General features: G+C 42.7%; 1 protein-coding gene across 2 annotated transcripts in view; it reads right to left on the reverse strand.

Moving 5' to 3' along the window:
* LOC140725884 (uncharacterized) overlaps positions 1-23,369 on the reverse strand; it is a 75,549-nt gene that overhangs the window by 26,826 nt on the left and 25,354 nt on the right. For both annotated transcript variants that reach the window (XM_073041823.1, XM_073041822.1), the window contains exons 3-4: positions 19,437-19,535; positions 14,660-14,758 (exon numbers count right to left, since the gene is read on the reverse strand). In XM_073041823.1, coding sequence (XP_072897924.1) covers positions 14,660-14,758; positions 19,437-19,535 — 198 coding nt within the window. The remainder of the gene's footprint in view (positions 1-14,659; positions 14,759-19,436; positions 19,536-23,369) is intronic.

The following is a 23,369-nucleotide window of genomic DNA, read 5'->3' on the forward strand; positions in this document are numbered from 1 at the left end:
AATAATGGAACCACAACAAAGGATGTATGAGAAATGGCATCTTTATAAGTCATCTGACATTTAAGCTGACTGTACCAGATATAATGAGCTGAAAGGGGAGTTAAAAGGCATAAAAAGAGACAAGCAAAGCAGGCATGAGGAGAAAAGGGCAATTAACAATAAACTAACCAAGAAGTCTTCCATAGGCAAGGAAATAGTGATTAAAGAAGAGTTTCTCATTATCTTTCTGCACTATGTAGATACAGTGAAGAAGCAGGAAGTGACAAACATGGGGAAACTTTAAGAAACATTTGTCAGGGTGAAAAGGTTAAGAGACGCTTGGAGAATTTGAGTTAATGAATGAAACCGGAACATGATTTATGAAAACCAAATTGCTTTCATCAAAGCTAAGTGAATATTTTGATGGGGGTTCAGAGAAGAATGGTGAAGCAAATGAGGTGGAGACCGTTCATGTCGATTCTCAGGAAGTGTTTGAAAAAAATCCCACACAAATGGCCAGGTTATCAGATCTAACCACGATGAAACTGCAGGTTCACTCAGAGAGTGGTTAATAATGTATGTGGAAGGCATGGCTATTTGAGTATTGCATCAATTTCTGCTCATTTTGCTGTAAGAAGATTGTGAGGATCAAAGAGAGGGTAGACAAGAGTCTTGCAAGAGAGAAGTATAGACAGAAAATTCTGGAAGCAGGAGAATTTTCTGCTCCATTGGAGACACAAGAAAGCAGCTGCTGGAATCTGGGGCAAAAGCCAATCTGCTGGAGTAACTCATCAGGTTAAGAAAAGGGGTTGTTTTGTTGTTGTTGTTGTGTTTTGTTGGTGTGGTGAACTAGATATACCTGTCTGACTGCTCCTGTGGCTCCTCCCACAGACCCTGCTGACTGCCCCTGTGGCTCCTCCCACAGACCCCTGTATAAAGGCGACTGTGGCCTGCTGCTCTCCCTCATTTTCCCAGGATGTAGTGTTGTTCTTCAGTCAATATAAGCCGATATCTCACTTCCTAAGTCTCAGCGTGAGTTATTGATGGTGCATCAGTTGGTGGTGCTGATTTTGCTGGTGTTGTTCTGCTGAATGTTGTAGGGACCAAAATGTGTACTGACAATTGCAGGATACCCCAACTATATCCTTAGGTTGTGTTGGTTGTTAACACAAATGACACAGTTTAGCAGCATCATGAAACAAGAAACTGGCAATCATTGTATATTTCAATGTACTGTACATGAGATAAATAATTGAATCTGAATCTGAGGTTGAACATCATTTGTGGCAAGAAAATAATAGATTGTTCAGGGTCTAGACACATCATCAAGTTTCAATGTCCTAATAGAGGGTCTTGACCTAAACATTGGCATCCCTCAGAAACTGATTGGAAAGCTGAGCCTACTGGGCCTGAACACCTCCCTCTGCAACTGGATCCTAGACTTCCTGACTGGGAGACCTCAGTCAGTCCGGATTGGGAGCAGCACCTCCAACACCATCACACTGAGCATGGGGGTTCCCCAGGGTTGCGTGCTCAGTCCACTGCTGTTCACTCTGCTGACCCACGACTGTGCTGCAACACACAGCTTGAACCATATCATCAAGTTCGCCGATGATACAACCGTGGTGGGTGTCATCAGCAAGAACGACGAGTCAGCTTACAGAGAGGAGGTGCAGCGGCTAACGGACTGGTGCAGAGCCAACAACCTGTCTCTGAATGTGAACAAGGCAAAACAGATGGTTGTTGACTTCAGGAAGGCACGGAGCGACCACTCGCCATTGAACATCGATGGCTCCTCAGTAGAGATCCGCAAAGCAAACAGCATTAAGAAGGACTCCACCCACCCCTCATACAAACTTTTCTCCCTCCTACCATCTGGGAAAAGGGACCGAAGCATTCGGGCTCTCACGACCAGACTATGTAACAGTTTCTTCCCCCAAGCCTTCAGACTCCTCAATAACCAGAGCCTGGACTGACACCTTGCCCTATTGTCTTGTTTATTATTTATTGTAATGCCTGCACTGTTTTGTGCACTTTGTGCAGTCCTGAGTAGATCTGTAGTCTAGTGTAGTTTTTTTTCTGTGTTGTTTTTTACATAGTTCAGTCTAGTTTTTGTACTGTGTCATGTAACACCATGGTCCTGAAAAAACATTGTCTCGTTGTTACTCTGTACTGTACCAGCAGTTATGGTCAAAATGAGAATAAAAAGTGACTTGACTTGACTTGACTTGATTTGACAAAGAAGTGACTCTACTTCATTAGGAGTTATGTCGCCGAGCACCCTGGAGCGGGAGATCGCAGAGTGAGTTCGAAACAGTTCTTATACACTTTACACACCAGTTTTAAGAAGTTAGTGATGTCTGTGGGAACTTGTCTGCGGGAACTTGTCTGCAGAGCGGGAGATTGTTTAATACTAATACAGCAAGAGCCAATAAAAAGAAGTGAAGCTTAAGCAGAGCTGCCATTGTGTGAGAGGACAGTGTTAGAGTCTCAGGCTTTGACTCAACAGGCTTAGGTGAGAACAGGCAGAGGCTAGACTTAAGCTTGAGAAGTTAGAGATATCGCAAGTGTAGGCAGAATGGTATTTCAGGTAATAGAATGCTTTTCCTGTAGGATTTCAGGCTACTTCATGGTCTCTCTGATGACTACATCTGCAGCGAGTGCACCCAACTTCAGCTCCTGACTGACGAGATCAAAGAGCTGGAGCAAGATGCACTCGGGGCCATCCAGGAGGCTGAAAACCATCCAGTAGGAGAGACGTTTTCTAAGGTGGTCACACTCAGACAGTAGATGGGTGACCATCAGCAGTAAGGGGAGTAAGCAGTCAATGCAGGGCCCCCCTGTGGTTATTTCCCTCAGCAACAAGTATCCCGCTTTGGACCCTGTTGGGATAGGGGTTGACTTATCAGAGCACAGCAGCATCAGCTATGGGAGGGGCACTGTGGCCAGCTCTAAGGCTCAGCATGGAAGAGAAAGTCAAGCAAAGTGATAGCTAGGGGAATGGACAACAGATTCTGCGGCCACAGGAGAGAAGCCAGGATGGTGTGTTACCTTACAGGTGCTAAGGTCCAGGATGTCTCAGAGCAGCTGCAGAAGATGTTTAAGAGGGAGGGTGAGCACCCAGAGGTTGAGGTGCACATTGACACCTATGACATTGGTAGAGTTGGGGAAGAGTCCCTGCTCTGTGAGTATAAGGAGTTAGAGAAGAGGCTGCAGAGCAGGGCCTCCCAGGTAGTAATTTCTAGATTACTCCCACTACCACGTACTGGTCAGGGCAGGAATAGGAAGACAGTACAGATAAATGAGTGGCTGAGGAAAGGGAGCATGATTTCTGGATCACTGGATCATTGGGATGTCTTCTGGGGAAGGTATGACCTGCACAAAAAGGATAGATTACACTTGATCCCAAGGGGGACAAAATTCTTGTGGGAAGGTTTGGTTGCATCACTGTTGGGTATGGAGGCTCTAGAGCAGAGGATCACAAGAGTCTGCAGAAGGTGGCAGATACAACTCTTCCATCCCTTCAAGTGGTGGCGCCTCAAGAAGGCGATATCTATCACTAAGGATCCTCACCATGCAAATGTGCCCTTTTCTCATTACTACCTGAAGAGGGAGGAATGAAGTAAAAACCTGAGAAGTTGATTGGTGAAAGAGACAGAAGACCTTGGAAGAAAGAGGAGGAGGAGATGTAGGTTTAATGATTCAGAAGCAGCTTCTTCTCCTCTGCCATCAGATTTATGAATTTTTATTATATTTTTATTGAGATACAGCATGGAATAGGCCCTTCTGGCCCTTTAAGCTGTGCTGCCCAGCTATTCCTGATTTAACCCTAGTCTAATCATGGGACAATTTACAATGACCAAGTAACCTAGCAACCGGTATGTCTTTGGTCTGTGGGAGGAAACCAGAACACCGAGGAAACCCACGCGGCCATGGGGAAAACATAAAAGTTCCTTACAGGCAGCAGTGGGAATTGAGCCCGGGTCACTGTGCATCTTGCGCACTTTCCATCCTTCTAAATAACAAAAAAGGCTAAAGTAACACCAAGATTGCTGCCCAAAGTGCTACAAGGCACAGAGCAGAACGACAACTGGTACTGTAAAGCGCTGTGCTAGCCACTGTGTTATTGTACCATCCTAAGCGTCCATGAACCCATGAACATTACCTCATTAGTATTGGTACTGGTTGATTATTATCACAGTGAAAAACTTGTCTTGCATATATTCATAAAGATCAAATCATTACACAGTGTATTGAGGAAGAACAAGGCAAAACAATAACATTTATTTTGTATTATTAATTTATTTTTGTAAGTTACGGATTTTGTCTTTGCACTGTACTGCTGCTGCAAAACAGAATATTTCACATTGTGTCAGTGATAATAAACCTCACCGAGTTTTTCATACTGTACTCACTTTTTATATTGCTTTGTACTTCACCAATGTTTGCACATTTCAAAGACAAATCATTTTGTATTCTGGCAGCTTGTTAGTCTCTACTCTGACTGTAATGCCACATATTCATAATGGTCCCATCCCTTCCTTAACTCTGTTTATTTTCAGGATAATTTTCACAATGTTTCAGGTGGCTTTCTAACCACTTTCACATTTTCCATTTGCCCACCAAGTTTTCACTCCAGCTTGGGATACCTGTCCTCACCCAAAGGTTGGGTAAAGGAGTCAGTATTTAAGGACAGCAGACTATAATTCATCATGATGTCTAATTTCTTAATTTTGTTCCTTCCTATTCTGAAGAGGCTGTGGCTCAATCAGACATCCACTCTTCCAGTTAAGTTTCATTGAGGGTCTATTGACCATCACAGGTGATAAATTACCGTAGATGCCAGATTATAAGCCGCTACTCTTTTCCCACACTTTGAACAGCTTTGAACACTGCGGCCTTTACTATGGTGCGGCTAATGCATGGTTTTTTTTCATGCCGCCAAAAACATTTTGCCTCGTAACAGTAGACCAATAAAATTGATGAGTAGTTCACAGAGGTCCAATGAAATTGTACGATAAAACAAGCGCACTTTCACAATTAAATTATTGTAAATCAGTCATTTGTACTCACCCTCATCAACATGGAAAACACTCGAAGAAAAGCATTGTGCTGCCTTTATGGCAGTTATTTAGTTTATAATATTTTCGCTTAGTAATTCATTTGTTAGTATTTTCTAGTTAAAGTTAGAAGTGTTTTAAGTATATTTGTTTTCTGTACTACATCCCGGGATGCTATGACGTCACATCCGGTTTCGCCGCGTCTTGTGGGGAAAATACCGGTTTGCGATAAACGGAAAGGAGGGGGCGAGCGCATTAGACCCGCGCAAGAACGCTGCTTTTAAGTTAAAGGCGATCAATAACTTTTCCTGGTAGGCTGCAGTATATATTTTTTTACCAGTCGTTAGGAGATATTGGAATGTTGTTCGTGCACTGTTCAGTAAAAAAGTATACGCAACGTAATTTGTGTGTTACCGATACATATGTATATTTAAAAGTAGCCATGTTACAGGCACGGTTCGAAAAAAAGCATTTGCAATATATATTTGTTTGTTACCATATGGATTTAATTAAAAGTTAAAAAATCCTCACGTGTAATATCTTTCTGTGTAAATATCTCATATTACAACGTGGGACACCTGCGGCTTAAAATCCGGTGCGGCTTGTACAAGTACAAAATTGATTTTCTTTCTAAAATTAGAACCTGCGGCTTTTAATCAGGTGCGCTCTGTAGTACGGAATCTACGGTATCAGAATCAGATTTAATATCACCAGCATGTGTCATGAAACTTGTCATTAGGCAGCAGCAGTACATTGCAATACATAATAATAAAAACTGAATAATTATTCATCCTCATACTCCCCTTGTTTAGTGCTGTTATAAGATACTTGAATGAACCTCACACAATTGAAGAATGATCTCTTAATCTCTCAGTCTATCTTCTCGTAGCTCTTACACCTCATTTGACTATCCACACAGTACTTTTTCTGAAATTATAACAGTATATTCTTGATTATGTTCATGTTTTAGACCAAAAGACATAAGAGCAGGTTTGGCCTATTGATCCTGCTCTGCCATATCATCATGGCTGATCTATTATCTCTATCAAACCCATTCTCCTGCCTTCTCCCCAAAACATTTGACACACAAACTAATCAAGCTCCATTTCAAATATACCCATTGACTTGGTCGCCACAGCTGTCTGTGGCAATGAATTCTATAGGTTCATCAACCCCTTGGTTAAAGAAATTCCTCCTCATTTCTGTTCTAAAGGGATGTCCTTCTATTCTGAGGCTATGCTCTCTGGTTCTAGACTAGCCCATGATAAGAAACATCCTCTCCATGTCCATGTCATTGTGGCTTCAATGCCCATTCATCAGGTTTCAATGAGATCCCTCTTCATTCTTCCTCAGTTTAGTACATTCCTATTGTACTACCTTAATATACTTATGTTTGGAATAATCTGTCTGGATGGCAAGCAAACAAAGTTTTTAACTGCACCTCCGTACTTGTGACAATAATAAACCAGTTATTAATTCTTCTGCCAGCTCTACCAGCCAGAAGGACTAAAGCTGCAGAGCCACAAAGAACTAAACTTAGAAGTTACCCTCCAAACCACATATCAACTTGGCTTGGACATACATCACCATGCCTTCGCCATCACTGGGCGAGACTCCCGGAGCTCTCAACTAGCAGCATTGTGGGTGTAGCTGCACCACAAGGATTACAATAGCTCAGGAAGGAAGCTTACTATTGCTTTCTCAATGGCAGTTAGGAATAAACCTGTTGAGAGGGTCTGTGGAGATGTCGAAGTGTTGGGATGGACAATAGTTTTTGATGGACTCTAGACTATGGTCTCTGGGGGCTTGCTGTTGCTTGCATGGTGTGTGGTAGTGGGGGTTGATACTTCTGCTGGAGTAGGTAGGGGGAAGGGGAGGGAGAGGGTTGATGATTTTTCTGCTGCTTGTGTGTGGGAGGAGGAGGAGGGCTTCAGGGTTCTAACATTTCTCTGTCAGTCATTCTTTGGGTTTTTTTCTCTCTGTTTCATGGATTCCTGCACAGAGTAAGGATTTCAGATTGTATACTGCATACATTATCTGATATTAAATTGAACTATAGAACATTGAAACGTTTACAGAGCAGGTTCCTGGACCTAGGTTCACTTACTGGAGACCCACCTGGCCACGTGGCATGCCAACAACAACCTGACCCTTAACACCCAGAAGACCAAGGAGATCATTGTGGACTTCAGGCATACTTGGAGCCACACTCATGTCCCCATCTACATCAACCGAGCTGTAGTGGACCGTGTATCAAGCTGCAAATTCCTTGGTGACCACATTTCCAAGGATCTCATCTGGTCCCTAAACTCCTCCATCCTGATCAAAAAGGTGCAACAGTGCCTTTATTTCCTGCAGAGCATCAAGGAAGCTCACCTCCGTCCCAGGATACTGACGGACTTTTACCGCTGTACCACTGAGAGCATACTCACCAACTGCATCTCAGTGTGGTATGGCAATTGTCCCGTATCGGACCGCAAAGCACTCCAGCGGGTGGTGAAAACTGCCCAGCGGATTATCGGCACCCAATTGCCCACCATTGAGAACATCTACCATAAATGCTGCCTGGGTAGGGCGAAAAACATTATCATGGTTGGATCTCACCCTAACTATGGACTTTTTACTCTCCTCCCACCCAGTAGGTGCTACAGGAGCCTCCGCTCCCACACCAGCAGGCACAGGAAGGGCTTCTTCCCTGAGGCTGTGACCCTGCTGAACCTCATATCACAGCGCTAAGCAGTATTGCACCCATATTGTACTGTCTCAATACTTTTATATTTGTGTGCTGTAGCACTTACTACAGTAATTTTATGTATTGAACTGTACTGCTACCGTAATAATAACGAATTTCATGACATATGTGAGTGATGATATGGGTCTCTATTGTGGACTGTGAGTGGGAAGTGGCCAGGGAGAGGGGAAATAACTAATTCACAGTTATTTTATAAATAACACTATTCTTTTGAATTTCTGGTTAGATGCTAACTGCATTTCATTGGCTTTGTATCTGTACTCAGCACAACGACAATAAAGTTGAATCTAATCTAATCTAATGAGATATGACTATGACTAAAGGATGTGAAGCATACAAAACATTTAAGAGATAATTTTGCTACTTCATTGGCACAGGAGCCTGTTGCTGAACAGTCTCTAACAAGCATCAGTCACGTGAACTTGTGTGGCTGATAGACACAACACTGTGCTTCAAGCAAACAGATTTTAAATAGTGGCAGTTGCATGTGTTTTGTTTGAACAGCAGCGATTTTTGAGACTGATAGTTGGCAAAAAAATAAGCAGTCAGACAATTCAGAACTGTGTTGATCACTTCGGTTTTAAGCATTCAGGCCTGGAGCTGCCAGAAATGGCCAGGAGTGAAAATGAAATGATTTCACTACTTCAACAAGTTAGAAACTAAGAAGAATTTGAAGGTATCAACAATTAGCTTGAATAAAAATGAAGACTTGGTGGATGCAATCATTGAGAGCATTGCATGAATGCAGTCTATTATCTGCACTAGGAGTCTGCACTGATTTTGTTCATTTACAGTCAAAAGAATGCAGCGTGGATGAATTCCTCTGTAGATAATTATTGGAACTAATACATAGTTTTATAGTACTGGAGTATTCTTGATAGTACTCTAATTTGTTCAGTGCTGTATTTCATTTATATACATATTTTGTTACTCAGTTTGTCTGTTCTAAACCTGTTTAACTATTTCCATGAAACCAGCTAATAGGGCAACTGCTTAACTGGGCTTAGATCCACAGGTCCTGATGTGTCCCATTGTATCATTGGGTGTTAGCTTGTATTTTGTATTGACTTTTAATCTACACTACTGTGCAAAAGCATTATGCACACATGTATAGCTAGAGAGCCTGAGACTTTTACATAGCACTACAGTAATTTTATGTTTTGAACTGTACTGCTACCACAATAATAACAAATTTCATGACATATGTGAGTGATGATATGGGTCTCTATTGTGGACTGTGAGTGGGAAGGGGCCAGGGAGAGGGGAATCCTGGTTGGAAAAGAGGGAAAGGGGAGTTGAAGGAGCAGAAAGCACCAGATAAACATTCTATAATGATCAATAAACTAATTGTTTGGAATCAAATGACCTTGCCAGGTGTCTCAGGGCTGGGTGTGTCTGCACCGTTCTCAGCCCTCCACCCCGGCACTCCTTCTCTGCCACCTGTCCGACACTCTCCCGCAGTACTCTACCCTCGCCATTCCCAACATCCTTTGCTCTTGGCAGATTTGCAAACCTGCTTTCTTCTCCACGTTGACAAATACAGTACTGTGCAAAAAGTCTTAGGCACCGTCACTATATCAGTATATGTGCCTAAGGCTTTTGCACAGTACTGTGTATTCTGAATGGCTATTGATCTTGCAAGGAAGGAATTCAAAAATACACAGTTTACCAATTGGTCAATATCCATAACTGCTAGCTAATTTTGCATAAAAAAGGGCATTTTCTGTTGTGAGTTCAGAACAGTATGGTGACAGAGACCATGCTGTTCCCCACAAGTGATATAAAGCATGACTGAGTAATGTGTGTGTGTGTGTTCAGAGTCCAGTTAATCGGCAATGCTGGTGTTGTGGATAACGTATGTTGTAAGGGAAAAAATAGAAAGAGCTAATAACTTGGAAATAGGGATGTGGATTATACGAATATGGTAACAGGGAACACAGAGAATGGCAAGAAGTAGAGAGTTGGAATGTAGAACTGATGGCATCAAAGTTTCAGGAACTTCATAAGTTATGTGATAATGTGTACCTATTGTTGTAATAGAAAATTAATTTACTGTTAGTCTTGTGGATAATCATTTTATTCTGTAATCAGGACCTGTCTGGTTCTTAATTAAGTCTTCCTGTTGCCACCATTCTGTTCTCAAGATTAAAGCTTTACTGTCATCAACTGAGAAGGCCAAAATCATGCTCAGGTAGATAATTTTTGAAGGTCTCCTGGTGCGTGCTAGATTTTAATGCACTCAGTCACCATTTTATTAGGTACACTTGTACACCTGTTCCTTAATGCAAATACCTAATCAGTCAAACATGCTGATCTCCTTCTGCACAGTAGCACCACAAGGCTGTGTGCTTTAGCCACACGCTCTACTCGTTTTACACTTATGACTATGTGGCTAAGCACAGCTCCAATGTCATATTTAAGCTTGCTGACGATGGCATTGCCATAGGCCAAATCAAAGGTGGTGATGAATTAGTATATAGAAGGGAGATTAAAAATCTGGCTGAGTGGTGCCACAACAACAATCTCTCACTCAGTATGAACAAGACCAAGGAGTTGATTATAGACTTCAGCAGGAGGAAACCAGAGGTCCAGAACCAGTTCTCGTTGGAGGATCAGACGTGGAGAGGGTCAGCAACTGTAACTTCCTTGGAGGACCTACCCTGGGTCCAGCACGTTAGTAAGATTACAAAGAAAGCACGGCAGCACCTCTAGTTATTTAGTAGTTTGCAAAGATTTGGCATAGCATCTAAAACTTTGACAGACCTCTATGGATGTATGGTGGAGAATATATTGACTGGCTGCATCACAGCCTGGTATGGAAACACCAAAGCTCTTGAATGGAAAGTCCTACAGAAGATAATAGCCATGATGGACTGAGCCGTATCTAAAGCTCTCCCAACCATTGAGCACCTCTACATGAAACAGGAAAGCAACATCCGTCAACAGGGACCCCCACCACCCAGGACATGTCCTCTTCTCTCTGCTGTCATCAGGAAGAAGGCACAGGAGCCTCAGAACCATCAGGTTCTTGAACCAAAGGGGCTAACCTCACTCAATTTCACTTGCCCCATCATTGAAACATTCCCACAACCTATGGAATCACTTTGAAGGACTCCATCTCGTGTTCTCGATATTTATTGCTTATTTACTTAACATTATTATCTATTTCCTTTTGTATTTAAACATTTCGTTGTCTTCTGCATTCTAGTTGAATGCTCAAGTTGGGTGGTCTCTCATTGATTCTGTTATGGCTATTATTCTATAGATTTATGGAGTATGCCCACAGGAAAATAAATCACGGTTATATATGGTAATGTATGTATACTTTGATAATAAATTTTCCTTGAACTTTGATATGGCAGCAACTCAATGCATTAAAGCATGCAGACACGATCAAGAGGTACAGTTGTTGCTCAGACAAAACCTCAGAATGAGGAAAAAATGCCATCAAAGTGACTTTGACCATGGAATAATTTTGGGTGTCACAGAAACTATTGACCTCTTGGGATTTTCATGCACCAGTCTCTGAAGTTTAAAGAGAATGGTACGAAAATATCAGCAAGCAGCAATTCTCTGAGCGAAAATGCATTGTTAACGGGAGAGGTCAGAGGAGAATGGCCAGACTGGTTCAAGCCGACAGGAAGGTGACAGTAACTCAAATAACCACGTGTTACAACAGCGGTGTGCAGAAGACCATCCCTGAATGCACAACATGTTGAACCTTGAAGTGGTTGGGCTACAGCAGCAGGAGATCACAAACATATATTCAGTGGCCACTTTATTAGATACTGAGAGTAAATCACCTATTATAAGACTATTAGAATGCAAGAAATAGGACTAGAATTAGGCCATTTGGCCCATTGAGTCTGTTCTGCCATTGTATCATGGCTGATCCATTTCCCTCTCAGTCCTAATCTCCTGCCTTCTCCCTGTATCCCTTCATGGCCTGACTAATCAAAAACATATCAACCTCTGCCTTGCATATACCCAGTTAGATAGAGGAGGTACTTAATAAAGAGACCACCATGTAAATTACTGTTATAAACCCATAAGGCCATAAAACAAAGGAGCAGAATTAACCAATCTGGCCCATCGAGTCTGCTCTGCCATTTGATCAAGGCTGATCCATTTCCCTCTCAACTCCATTCTCAGTCTTCTCCCTAAACTAAAAAACTAATGTGGTTTTAAAGATGACCTCGATGTGACTTTCCAGTTTCTTCCTACAGTGTAAAAGGTTGTCGTAGGTTACAACAGGACACTGATAGGATGCGGAGCTGGGCTGAGAATTGGAAGCTGGAGCTCAATCCGGAAAAGTGCACGTATTTACCAAGTGCAGGTAAATAAGATTAATATTGACAGGTACTTATGCATCAACGTGTAGATTCTGAACTGGAGATTCTGTTTCTGTACTATATAACTCTCTGATCTCTGAACCTCATGTGCTCAAAGCGAAAACATACAAACTCCAGAAAGAGTTCAAAGTACATGAACTATCAAAACATGTTTCCATTATACAGCCTTGAGATTCATCTCCTTACAGCCACAGAACAAAAACCTAAATGTACCCATATGAAAGCCCGACAGCCACCCAATGTGCAGAGAGAGAGAGAGAGAGAGAAAAACAACTCGTGCAAACAATAAAATTAAGCAAAGAGCATGGAGGCACGAAGCCCAGCGAAGCCAGAGCAGGCCCACAGCCTCAGCCTCAGGAGTTGATGTCGTGGAGAGGTGAGCAGAAGAAGTCCGGCCCTTGCCTCTGGTCCCAGCATCTCGCCTTTTCGATCCATCTGGCCTGGCGTTTAAATCATCCAGCCATCAGGTTATTCCTCGCTCTTGGACCTGGGACCTGTCACTTCAGTGTGCTCTGGGCCTGGACTCACTGCCTCGTTCTGGCCCTAACCGACCTTTCCAAATGGGCCTGGTGCTTAGATTGATCAAACTTCTCTCCCGGTTTCCTCTGCTTTGACTTTTCTCTGCTTCACACTCTACAACTCCCTCTCCAACATGCCTCGACCTCACTCTGACCTCGTCTCGCACCCGCACTCTTCGACCTTCGACTCGGCCCCACCATCCAGAGATCAGGTAACTGAAGCTGTGAGGCAGGGGGTCTACAAGTTATGCAGCTGTGGAGGATGGTTCACATTTTCAAGGGGCAGCAGCGCCAGTGTCCAGGGTTCAATTCCCGCCATTGTCCGTAAGGAATTAGTATGTTCTCCACTTTATCGCATGGGTTTCCTCCGTTTGCTCTGATCTACTGCCACATTCCAAAGACTTCCAGTAAGATGGCAGCGCGTTTGATTACAGTGGCTTCTACAGGGTCAACCAAAAGTGTTACTTACTTTTTAAAAGTTTTTTTTACAATTGCAAGACCCTGCTGAACATTAAGAACTTAAAGTACTGCAGGTCACCCCATCAGGGAGTTGCTCGTTAATGGAGAAACTGAAGGAGCTGGACGTGGTGCTGCCTGCTGTCAGAGAGGCTTCAGAGGAGTCAGTGCACAAATGGTGCAGTTTAACACCAAATGTTCCTATTAGTTGCTTTTCTTGTGACCACAAGACCCTGTTGGACATTGTTAATGTGGAATGCTGCAAGTCTGATTCACTGATCAGGCAGGGGAGCAGTGAGGCCTCGGTCATAACAAGGATTAGGCCTCAAACCACAGTGTCAGCTGTTTACAGCTGCCCAGGAAAGAGGTTGTGTTGCACCCCAAGTGTTTACTCTGCAGAAGACAAGCGGATTGTGTTTGACTGCAGACTACCATAACACATTATTTGATACGTGCTATATGTGCCTTGAGTTGTGTATGAGTCTTTTGCACCTTGGCCCTGGAGTAACACTGTTTTGTTTGGCTGTATTCATGAGTATTCATGTAGGCTTGAATGACAATTAAACTGGAACTTTAGTAGGTTAATTAGCCACACTGGTCTCATCAGGCAGTGCAGGCCCATTGGTCCATTAGGGCCTGTTACCATGCTGTATCTCTAGATAGATAGATAGATAGATAGATACTTTATTCATCCCCATGGGTAAATTCAACTTTTTTCCAATGTCCCATACACTTGTTGTAGCAAAACTAATTACATACAATACTTAACTCAGTAAAAAAATATGATATGCATCTAAATCACTATCTCAAAAAGCAGTAATAATAGCTTTTTAAAAAGTTCTTAAGTCCTGGCGGTAGAATTGTAAAGCCTAATGGCATTGGGGAGTATTGACCTCTTCATCCTGTCTGAGGAGCATTGCATCGATAGTAACCTGTTGCTGAAACTGCTTCTCTGTCTCTGGATGGTGCTATGTAGAGGATGTTCAGAGTTATCCATAATTGACCGTAGCCTACTCAGCGCCCTTCGCTCAGCTACCGATGTTAAACTCTCCAGTACTTTGCCCACGACAGAGCCCGCCTTCCTTACCAGCTTATTAAGACGTGAGGCATCCCTCTTCTTAATGCTTCCTCCCCAACACGCCACCACAAAGAAGAGGGCGCTCTCCACAACTGACCTATAGAACATCTTCAGCATCTCACTACAGACATTGAATGACGCCAACCTTCTTAGGAAGTACAGTCGACTCTGTGCCTTCCTGCACAAGGCATCTGTGTTGGCAGTCCAGTCTAGCTTCTTGTCTAACTGTACTCCCAGATACTTGTAGGTCTTAACCTGCTCCACACATTCTCCATTAATGATCACTGGCTCCATATGAGGCCTAGATCTCCTAAAGTCCACCACCATCTCCTTGGTCTTGGTGATTTTGAGACACAGGTAGTTTGAGTTGCACCATATCACAAAAAATAAAAATGAAAGGCTTCAAGGCAGAGTAATGGCTTTATCAGAAATGTGAAAAATATATGTGAAACAACTTACATTACCTGGTTTTGAAAAAACTTCTGTTATGGCAAGAAAGCAAAATACAGCTCCAACTTGGATACAACAGACACAGATGAAATTTGTCAATAAATCCTTCCAATCTGAAGCAAAAGGTAAAAATATATTTTAATATAGTTTCCATTCATGCACCACATTTAACTTTGTGATTTGTTTTATGTTAACAGTATTCAAATGATAGAAGATGGCAGATTAAGAAGCAAATGGAAGAATTTATTGTCTACAGTCACTGGACTTTCTGTGTAACTGTGACACTTTCAACACACACAAAACAATGGAGGAATTCAGCAGGTCAGGCAGCATCTAAGAAAGGAACTGGACAGCAATACTTTGGGCCAAGACCCTTCAGTCTTTTTTTGTGGGCGTCACAGACTCTTAGAGCTCTACAGCACAGACGCAGGCCATTCAGCCTATCTATCTGGCCAAGCTGGTAATCTGCCTAGCAACAAACACAACATGCTGGAGGAGTGCTGGAGCCAGCCAGGTAGCATCTATGGAAAAGAGTATAGTCGACGTTTCGGGCCCAGACCCTTCATCAGTCCTGATATATATCAGCCCCACCCCCTCACCATAAGACCATAAGATACAGAAGCAGAATTAGGCCATTTGGCCCATCAAGTCTGTTGCACCATTTCATCATGGCTGATCCAATTTTCCTCTCTGTCCCAATTTTCTGCCTTCTCTCTGAATCCTTTCATGCCCTGAACAATCAAGAATCTATCAACCTCAGTCTTAAATGCATATAAAGTCTTGGCCTCCACAGCCACAACAAATTCCACCCTCCCCTCTCTCTCTCTTTCGCTCCAACCCCACACCTTAAATTATGCATGCATAATCGATTAAAGATAATCAATGTCTTTTATGTTTTGTTTGCCATTTTATTTTACTCTTCAATGTTGGGTCTCTTCCAGTCTCAATCCAGTGTGTGCTAACAGTCCATTGTGACTGAGTTTAGCGGCACTTACCCCTGAAATGTTGAGGAATGCCTTTGATATGCCGAGGAATGCCCCTGAAGCCACTATGGAAGAGTCTGACATTTACAATGGAGCCACCTTCATGAAAATTGTATCATTTGCAGTCGCTCGTCAATAACTTGCAAATGCTTGCTACCAATTGCTTTATTCATGTAAGGAGCGTGCTTTGAAAATCAGTCCCAACTCCTGCCTGGAAGATTTGAAATTTTTATATATTCTATTTGATTTGACATGATATGTCAGAAACAGGTTTATTATTACCGACATATGTTGTGAAGTTTGTTGCTTGCAGAGGCGGACAGCGCAATACAAAAAACAACTGAGTTACAATAAGAAATATATTAAAAATACAGTGAGTGGTGCTAAAAGAGAGCAAAATAGTGAAGTGATGTTCATGGGTTCACGTGAACTGATGGCAAAAGGCAAACTGCTCCTAAATCGTCAAGTGTGGGTCTTCAGGCTACCTTCTCCTCAGACCACAAGATACAGGAGCAGAGGTTTTTTTCCTCCCAGGGCTAAAGTGGCTAACTCGAGGGGGCAGAGTTTTAAGATGCTTGGAAGTAGGTACAAGGGGGATGTCAGAGGTATGCTTTTCACACAGAGAGCAGTAGGTGCATGGAATGCACTGCCAGTGACGGTGGTGGAGTCGGATACAATAGGGTCTTTTAAGAGACTATTTGGAGCTTTGAAAAATAGAGGGCCCTGGGGTAGGGAAATTCTAGGCAGTTTCTAGAGTGGGTTACATGGTCGGCACAACATTGTGGTCCGAAGGGCCTGTAATGTGCTCTAGATCACTGTTTTCTAGAATGGGGCCATTCCACCCATCCAACCACTCCATCATGGTTGATTTATTATTCCTCTCAATCCTACTGTCCTACCTTCTCCTTGTAACCTTTGACGAACTGACTGATCGTGAACCTATCAATCTGTTTTTTAAATATCCAAATGACTTGGCCATCATTGTCTGAGGCAATAAATTCTATAGATTCACCACTCTTTGGCTAAAGAAATTCCTCCTCACCTCTTTTATAAATGGATGTCACTCTATTTCGAGGCTGTGTCCTCTGGCCTTAGATGCCCCCACTATAGGAAACGTCCTCTCCTCATCAACTTGAACTGAAACTTTCAATATTCGATAGGTTTCAATGAGATCCCCACTCATTCTTCTAAACTCCAGCTAGTACAGGCCCAGGGCCATCAAATGCTCCTCATATGTTAACACTTTCATTCCCAGAATAATTTTTGTGTACCTCCTCTGGATACTCTCCAGTGCCAGTCATCTTTTCTTAAGGCAAGGGGCCCAGACCTGCTCACAATTCTCTGAGTGCAATTTGACCAATGACTTGTAAAGCCTCAGCATTACATCCTTTCTTTTATGTTCTTGTCCCCTCAAAATGATTGATAACATAGCAATTGTCTTCCTTACCACTGATTCAACCTGCAGTTAACCTTAGGGAAACTTGCATAAGGACTCTCAAGTCCCTTAGCACCTCAGATTTCTGAATTTTCTCCCCATTCAGAAAATAGTCTGTGCATTTCTTCCTTCTACCAAATTGCATCCACTCCCCTTCATTATATTCCATTTGCCATTTCTTTTCCCATTCTCCCGATCCATCTGTGTCCTTCTGTAGATTCCCTGCTTCCTCAACTCTACCTACCCCTGCACCTATCTTTGTGTCATCCACAAACTTTGCCCCAAAGTGGTCAATTCCATCATCCGAATCGCTAAGATACAACGTAAAAAGAAGCAGTGCCAACACCAGTCTCTGCAGAACTCCGCTAGTCATGGGCAACCAATCAGATTTATTCCCTTTATTCTCACCCCTGTCAATCAGCCAATTTTCTACCCATGCTAGTACCCTTCCTTTAATACCACTGGATCTTATCTTCCTAAGCATCCTCATGTGTTCCATCTTGTCAAAAGCCTTTTGAAAATCCAGGTACACAACATCCACTGATTCTCCTTTGTCTATTTGCTCAATGAATTCCAACAGATTCATCAGGCAAGATCTTTCCTTAAGGAAACAATGCTGACTTTGGGCCATTTTTTCACGTGCCTCCAAGTACCCTGAAACCTCATCCTTAACTGCAACATCTTTCCAACTATTGGGACTTTTAATTCTCTCTGTTCTATTAGCATTTAATAAAAAGATTGTTAAGCAACAAGCTTTATGCCTCCTTCTTGATTTCTGAAAGAACCTTGGATTAAAAGCAAAAGAACTCAACAATTTGGTGTAGTTGGCAGGATAGTTGTGAAAATCGTAAGAACTTGGAAGAATCTCAAATGCAGTGGTATTTTTTTATGCCTAAGCAAGCGAAGTAAGAGCTTCTCCCAACTCCAAATTGTCCGGGAGAAAACCTAATTCTAGCTTCAATACATTATCAGACGGCAGTTGGAATGAGGAAGCTACTATGTTGCTGTTTTGAAAAAGCAGATCTGTAAAAATCAAGAGGAGCTCTGAAATTAATGTCGGCTCAGCCATACAAGTAGGTAGGGTATGAGATAATATTTTGGTTTCAGGACAAGCTATTGAAATTTTGGTTGTGAATCTACTGCTGTCAATCTATTAATTTGTTTGCAGGGCTCGGTCCTCCAGCAGTGGCGGGATCTCCCTGTGGCCACACACTTCAATTCCACAGATCATTTATACATTGGGGAGACCCACAGCAGACTGGGAAACCGTTTCACCGAACACCGGCGCTCAGTCCTCCAGCAGTGGCGGGATCTCCCTGTGGCCACACACTTCAATTCCACAGACCACTCCCACTCCGACATGTCTGTCCATGGCCTCCTCTACCGTCAAGATGAGGCCACACACAGGTCGATGGAACAATACCTTATCTCCCGCCTAGGTAGCCTCCTTCCTGCCAGCATGAACATCCAACTCACAGACCTCCATTGATACCCCTGCCCCCCACCCTTACCCCCATCCCTATCTATTATTTTAGTCTGGTTCTCTTTCTCTCTCTTTTTCCCCCCTCACTATAATCTCTCCCCCCAGCCCTACCTTTCTTTCTCTTTTATTTCCCGTAATTCTCCACCTTTCCCCTAGCCCATTTCCCTCCAGCCTATCACTTCCCAGCTCTCTACTTTATCCCTCTCCTCACTTCTTATCCCCCCTCGACCATCCCATGTTACTTCACTCCTGATGAAGGGTTTCGGCCTGAAACGTCGTTATTACCTCCTCCCATAGATGCTGTCTGGCCTGCTGAGTTCTGCCAGCATTTTGTGTTTTTTGTTTTCTATTTATTTAAACTTCCTTTGCAATCTGGTAATATTTTGAGATCACAGTAAAAGTAATAAAAGTACGTACGAATGAAGTGTTACACAAGACTGAATTAAGACAATGGCCAAAGTCGTGAAACCAACTACAGAATCTTCAGTTACAAGTGAACAGATAACTGAAGTCATCAGTTCTTCTCTTTGTTCTATTATAAAACCGTTGTGAAGCAGCATGTTTTATGCCTCTTTCTTGACTTCCAAAAGAACTTTGGATTCAAAACAACAGAAACCAGCACAATGAACCTAAAAACAAACTAAGCCCGAGCCCACAAACTCGATGGAGACGCAGCTCAGCACCATCTTGGCCAGAATGTATGATCACAGCAAGTCTGCACGCTAAAAGGGTTATTGGGCAGCACAGTCTGATTGATTGTTTTACCAAAAATGATTCAACAAGCACTGCACCCTATGCTGGAGACAGAGGATATTTTAGACTTTATCAGACAGGCTTAAGTAATAGTTTACTATCAACTGAAGAAAAATCTATCAAATGGTTTGTATTACCTGTTTTTGAAACCAGTTCCGTGATAATGTGAAAGAAAAATCCAGCTCCTACTTGGACACAGTTGGTTTGGACAAATGTCTTCAACACATCCTTCCAATCTAAGAAAAAAATATATCATTAAAAAAATATTCAAAGTGCACAGCATTTAGCATTATCAACTGTCCCCAATTAACGGTAACCAAGCAATAAGGGCCACCAAGCCAATGCCACGTATATTAGAAGGACTTGGGAAAGGGACATTGGGAGGGAATTAAACATGTGGGTGTGTACAGGCATCTGAGGGAGAGTGGGTTGCAGAAGAGGTTTGCAAAGCCCCAATGGTGTTCTGGAGGAGAGAAACACTGTGTAATCTTCTTTGGCAGTATTCAATGCAAATTCAGAAAATGCAAAATGAACAAAGAGATCAAGTAGAATTTTCCCTACACCTGAAATTTTGGAAAAGCAATGAAAGTAAGTCTCCTTTTTATTGTTTATGTACAAGAGACAAAGTTTCAACAAATTTCAGTTAATTTCAAAAATGGATTTTTACTTGTTTAATCATACCACCATTGAATTCTCACCACTGAAATAAGTTTGCATTTTCTCCTCATGACCATGTACGCTTCCTCTGGGTGCTTCAGTTTCCTTTCCCATTCCAAGAACATAGTTAGTGAGTTATGTTGTCGCCGGAAGTGTGGCGACACCTTGCGAGCTGCCCACACTGTGTTCGTCATCGCCGCAAGATGATGCATCTCACTTTCGTGTGTCAAATAAAACTAATCTTTACCTTTAGATTTCTGAAATGGTTGACTAAAAGAAAAGGTAACTGCTAGCAAGATTCTGAACTTCTAACTTTTAATTTCAGCTGCTCAGTCCCACTCTGATCTCTCAGTCTTTGGCCTCCCACGCTCCTCCAACGAAGCCCAATTTAAGCTCAAGAAACAGATCTCATCTTCAGCCTGGGCAAGCCACAGCCTTCTGAACCCAATATTAATTTCAGCAGCCTTTGATATGAGACTCGCCAATTTGTGTCAGGTCTGGTTGTTTCTAATGAACAAAAAATAAAGCAATGTTAACTTGTTTTCGGTCTCTACAAATGATGATTCATCTCACTGTTTTTCCAGCATTCCGTTTTACCTCATACTTCCAGCATTTGTAGTATATTTTAAATTTCACAGTCCTGATATAATGTCTCAATGTCAACCATCTCTCTGCTTCCTCAGAAGCTGCTAGTCTGCTGAATTCCTCCAGCATTTAAAAAAAATGTTTACCTCTAGATTCCAGCATTTATGGAGCTTCTCTCTGAAATGTTAATAGTGCAAGTGGGGGACTGTGAGCAGGGGTTCCCAAACTACCTTTATGCCATGGAGTCCATAGACCCCTGCCTTTAACTGAGGGGTCCGTGGACCCCAGGTTGGGATAGTGGGGACCGTACAAGAGGGTTCTGTTGCACCTAAACGGAAGGGGAACCAATATCCTGGCTGGGAGGTTTGCGAGTGCTATTTGGTAGGGTTTAAACTCTTTTAGCAGGGGAATGGGAACCAGATCACCACATCAGAGGGTGGAGGGATGGAGAGGAAGGGAGATGGCGGGGCCTGTAAAACAGGCAGAAGAAAGCTCATAGATACGATAAGATGAATAGTTTGCAGTATAGTTTGTAGTTTGCTAGGAATATTATAGGTAAAGGTGATGAATTTAGAACATGGATCAGTACATGGAACTATGAGGTTGTGGCCATTACATGGGACTTAGTTGAGAGAGGGACAGAAATGGGTGTTTAATGTCCCAGGGTTTCAATGTTTTCGAAAAGACAGAGAGGAAGTTAGAGGTGTGGGAGTTGCACTGTTAATCAGGGACAACATCACCGCTGCACTTAGAAGGGACATAATGGAGGGCTCATTCACTGAGTCTATAAGGGTAGAACTCAAAACTAGGAAGTATACCATCATTCTGATAGGATTGTACTACAACCCCTCAATAGCCACTGGGGCACTCTTGAACAGATATATAGGAGATTAAGGAAAGGTATAAAAACAATAGGGCTGCTCTCATGGGGGACTTCAACTTCCCTAATATACAGTAAATGGGGACCTTCTGAGTGCAAGAAGTGTAGATGGGGCAGAACTCATTAGGTGCATTCAGGAGGGTTTATAGCCCAACAAGAGGAGGAGCTGTGCTGGACCTGGTAATGATCCTGAACAGCGGGCCGATCTCTCAGTGGGTGAGCAGTTAGGGAACAGTGAGCACAACTCCTTCAGTTTTAAGACAGCTGTAGATAAAGATAAGTATTGAGCTTTCAGGAGAGTATTAAACTGGAGCAGGGTAAATTACAAAAGCAGTTAGGCAGGAATTAGGGAGAGTTAATTGGGAACAACTGATTTTGGGCAAGACAACATCTGACATGTGGAGTGTGTTTAAAGACCAACTGCACAGAGTACAGGACAGTTATGTTTCAGTAAGATGGAAGGACAAGGAGCGTTGGATGTATTAAAGAGCATTAAGGTGGCTAAGACCCCAGAGCCTGATGGGATATAACCCTGATTACTGAGAGAAGCAAGGGAAGAGGCTGCTGGGACCTTGACTAATATCTTCATGTTCTCTCTAGCCAAAGGCAAGGTCCTGGAGGACTGTGAGTAGCTTATTCAAAAAGGAAACCAGGAACAATCCTGGAAACTGTACACCAGTGAGTCTCACATCAGTGGAAGGGAAGTTACTGGAGAGAAGTACTAGGGATAGGATTTATGAACATTTGAAAAACCATGACCTAATTAGGGAGAGCCAGCATAGCTTTGTGTGAGGCAAGTCGTGTCTTACTAACTTGACTGAGGTTTTTGTAGAGTTGTCAAGGGTGAGCAATGAAGGTGGAGCTGCGGGTGTTGTCTACATGGATTTTAGTAAGGTGTTTGACAAGGTTCCTCATGAGAGAGTCATCCAGAAGATTAAGATGCATGGGATCCATGGTGAATTGGCTGCTTGGATTGAGAAACAGCATGCCCATAGAAGACAGAGAGTAATGGTCGAAGGAACTTATTCTATCTAGATGTCTGTGATTCGTGGTGTTCTGCAGTGATCTGTACTGGCAACCCTTGTGTTTGTCATGTATATGAATCACCTGGATGAGAAAGTAGATGGGTGGGTTAGTAAGTTTGCAGATGATTAAAAAGATTGGTATTGTGGATAGTGTAGAATACTGGCAAATAATACAATGGGTTATAAATAAGTTGCAGATATGGGCAGAGAAATGGTGAATGGAATTTAACCCAGCCAAATGTGAAGTGTTGCACTTCGGTGAGGAGACAATACAGTGTTAAAGGCAAGTTCCTTAACAGTGTTGATGAGCAGAGGGATCTTGATGTCCAAGTTCATTGATCCCTGAAAGTGGCTACACAGGTTGATAGAGTAGTTCAGAAGGCATTTGGCATCTCTGACTTTATTAGTCAAGACATTGAGTTCAGAAGTCAGGAAGTTATGTTGCAGCTTTGTGAAACTCTAGCTAGACCTCAGCTGGAGTATTGCATACCATTCCAATCGCCCCATTGTAGGAAGGAAGTTGATGCTTTAGAGGGTGCAGAAGAGGTTTACCAGGATGCTGCCTGGTTTAGAGGTCATGTGCTCTGGCAAGAGTTGGGACAAACTTGGTTTGTTTTCTCTGGAGCAACTGAGGCTAAGGGGAGATCTAATAGAGGTTTATAAGATTGTGAGAGGGGCAGATAAAGTAGACACCAGTATCTTTATCCAGGGGTTGAAATGTCTAACGCCAGAGAGCATGCACTTAAGGTGAGGGGGGTGATTTTCAAGGAGACATGAGGAGTAAGTTTTTTTTATACAGAGTGTGGTGGGTACATGGATTGCATTGCCTGGGATGGTGGTAGAGGCAGAAACATTAGAGACTTTTAAAAGATGTTTAGGTAGGCACATGAACATGAGGAAAATTGAAGGATATGGGTACTGTG

The sequence above is a fragment of the Hemitrygon akajei genome, chromosome 4 (genome assembly GCF_048418815.1).
Source record: "Hemitrygon akajei chromosome 4, sHemAka1.3, whole genome shotgun sequence".
NCBI classification, from domain to species: Eukaryota; Metazoa; Chordata; class Chondrichthyes; order Myliobatiformes; family Dasyatidae; genus Hemitrygon; species Hemitrygon akajei.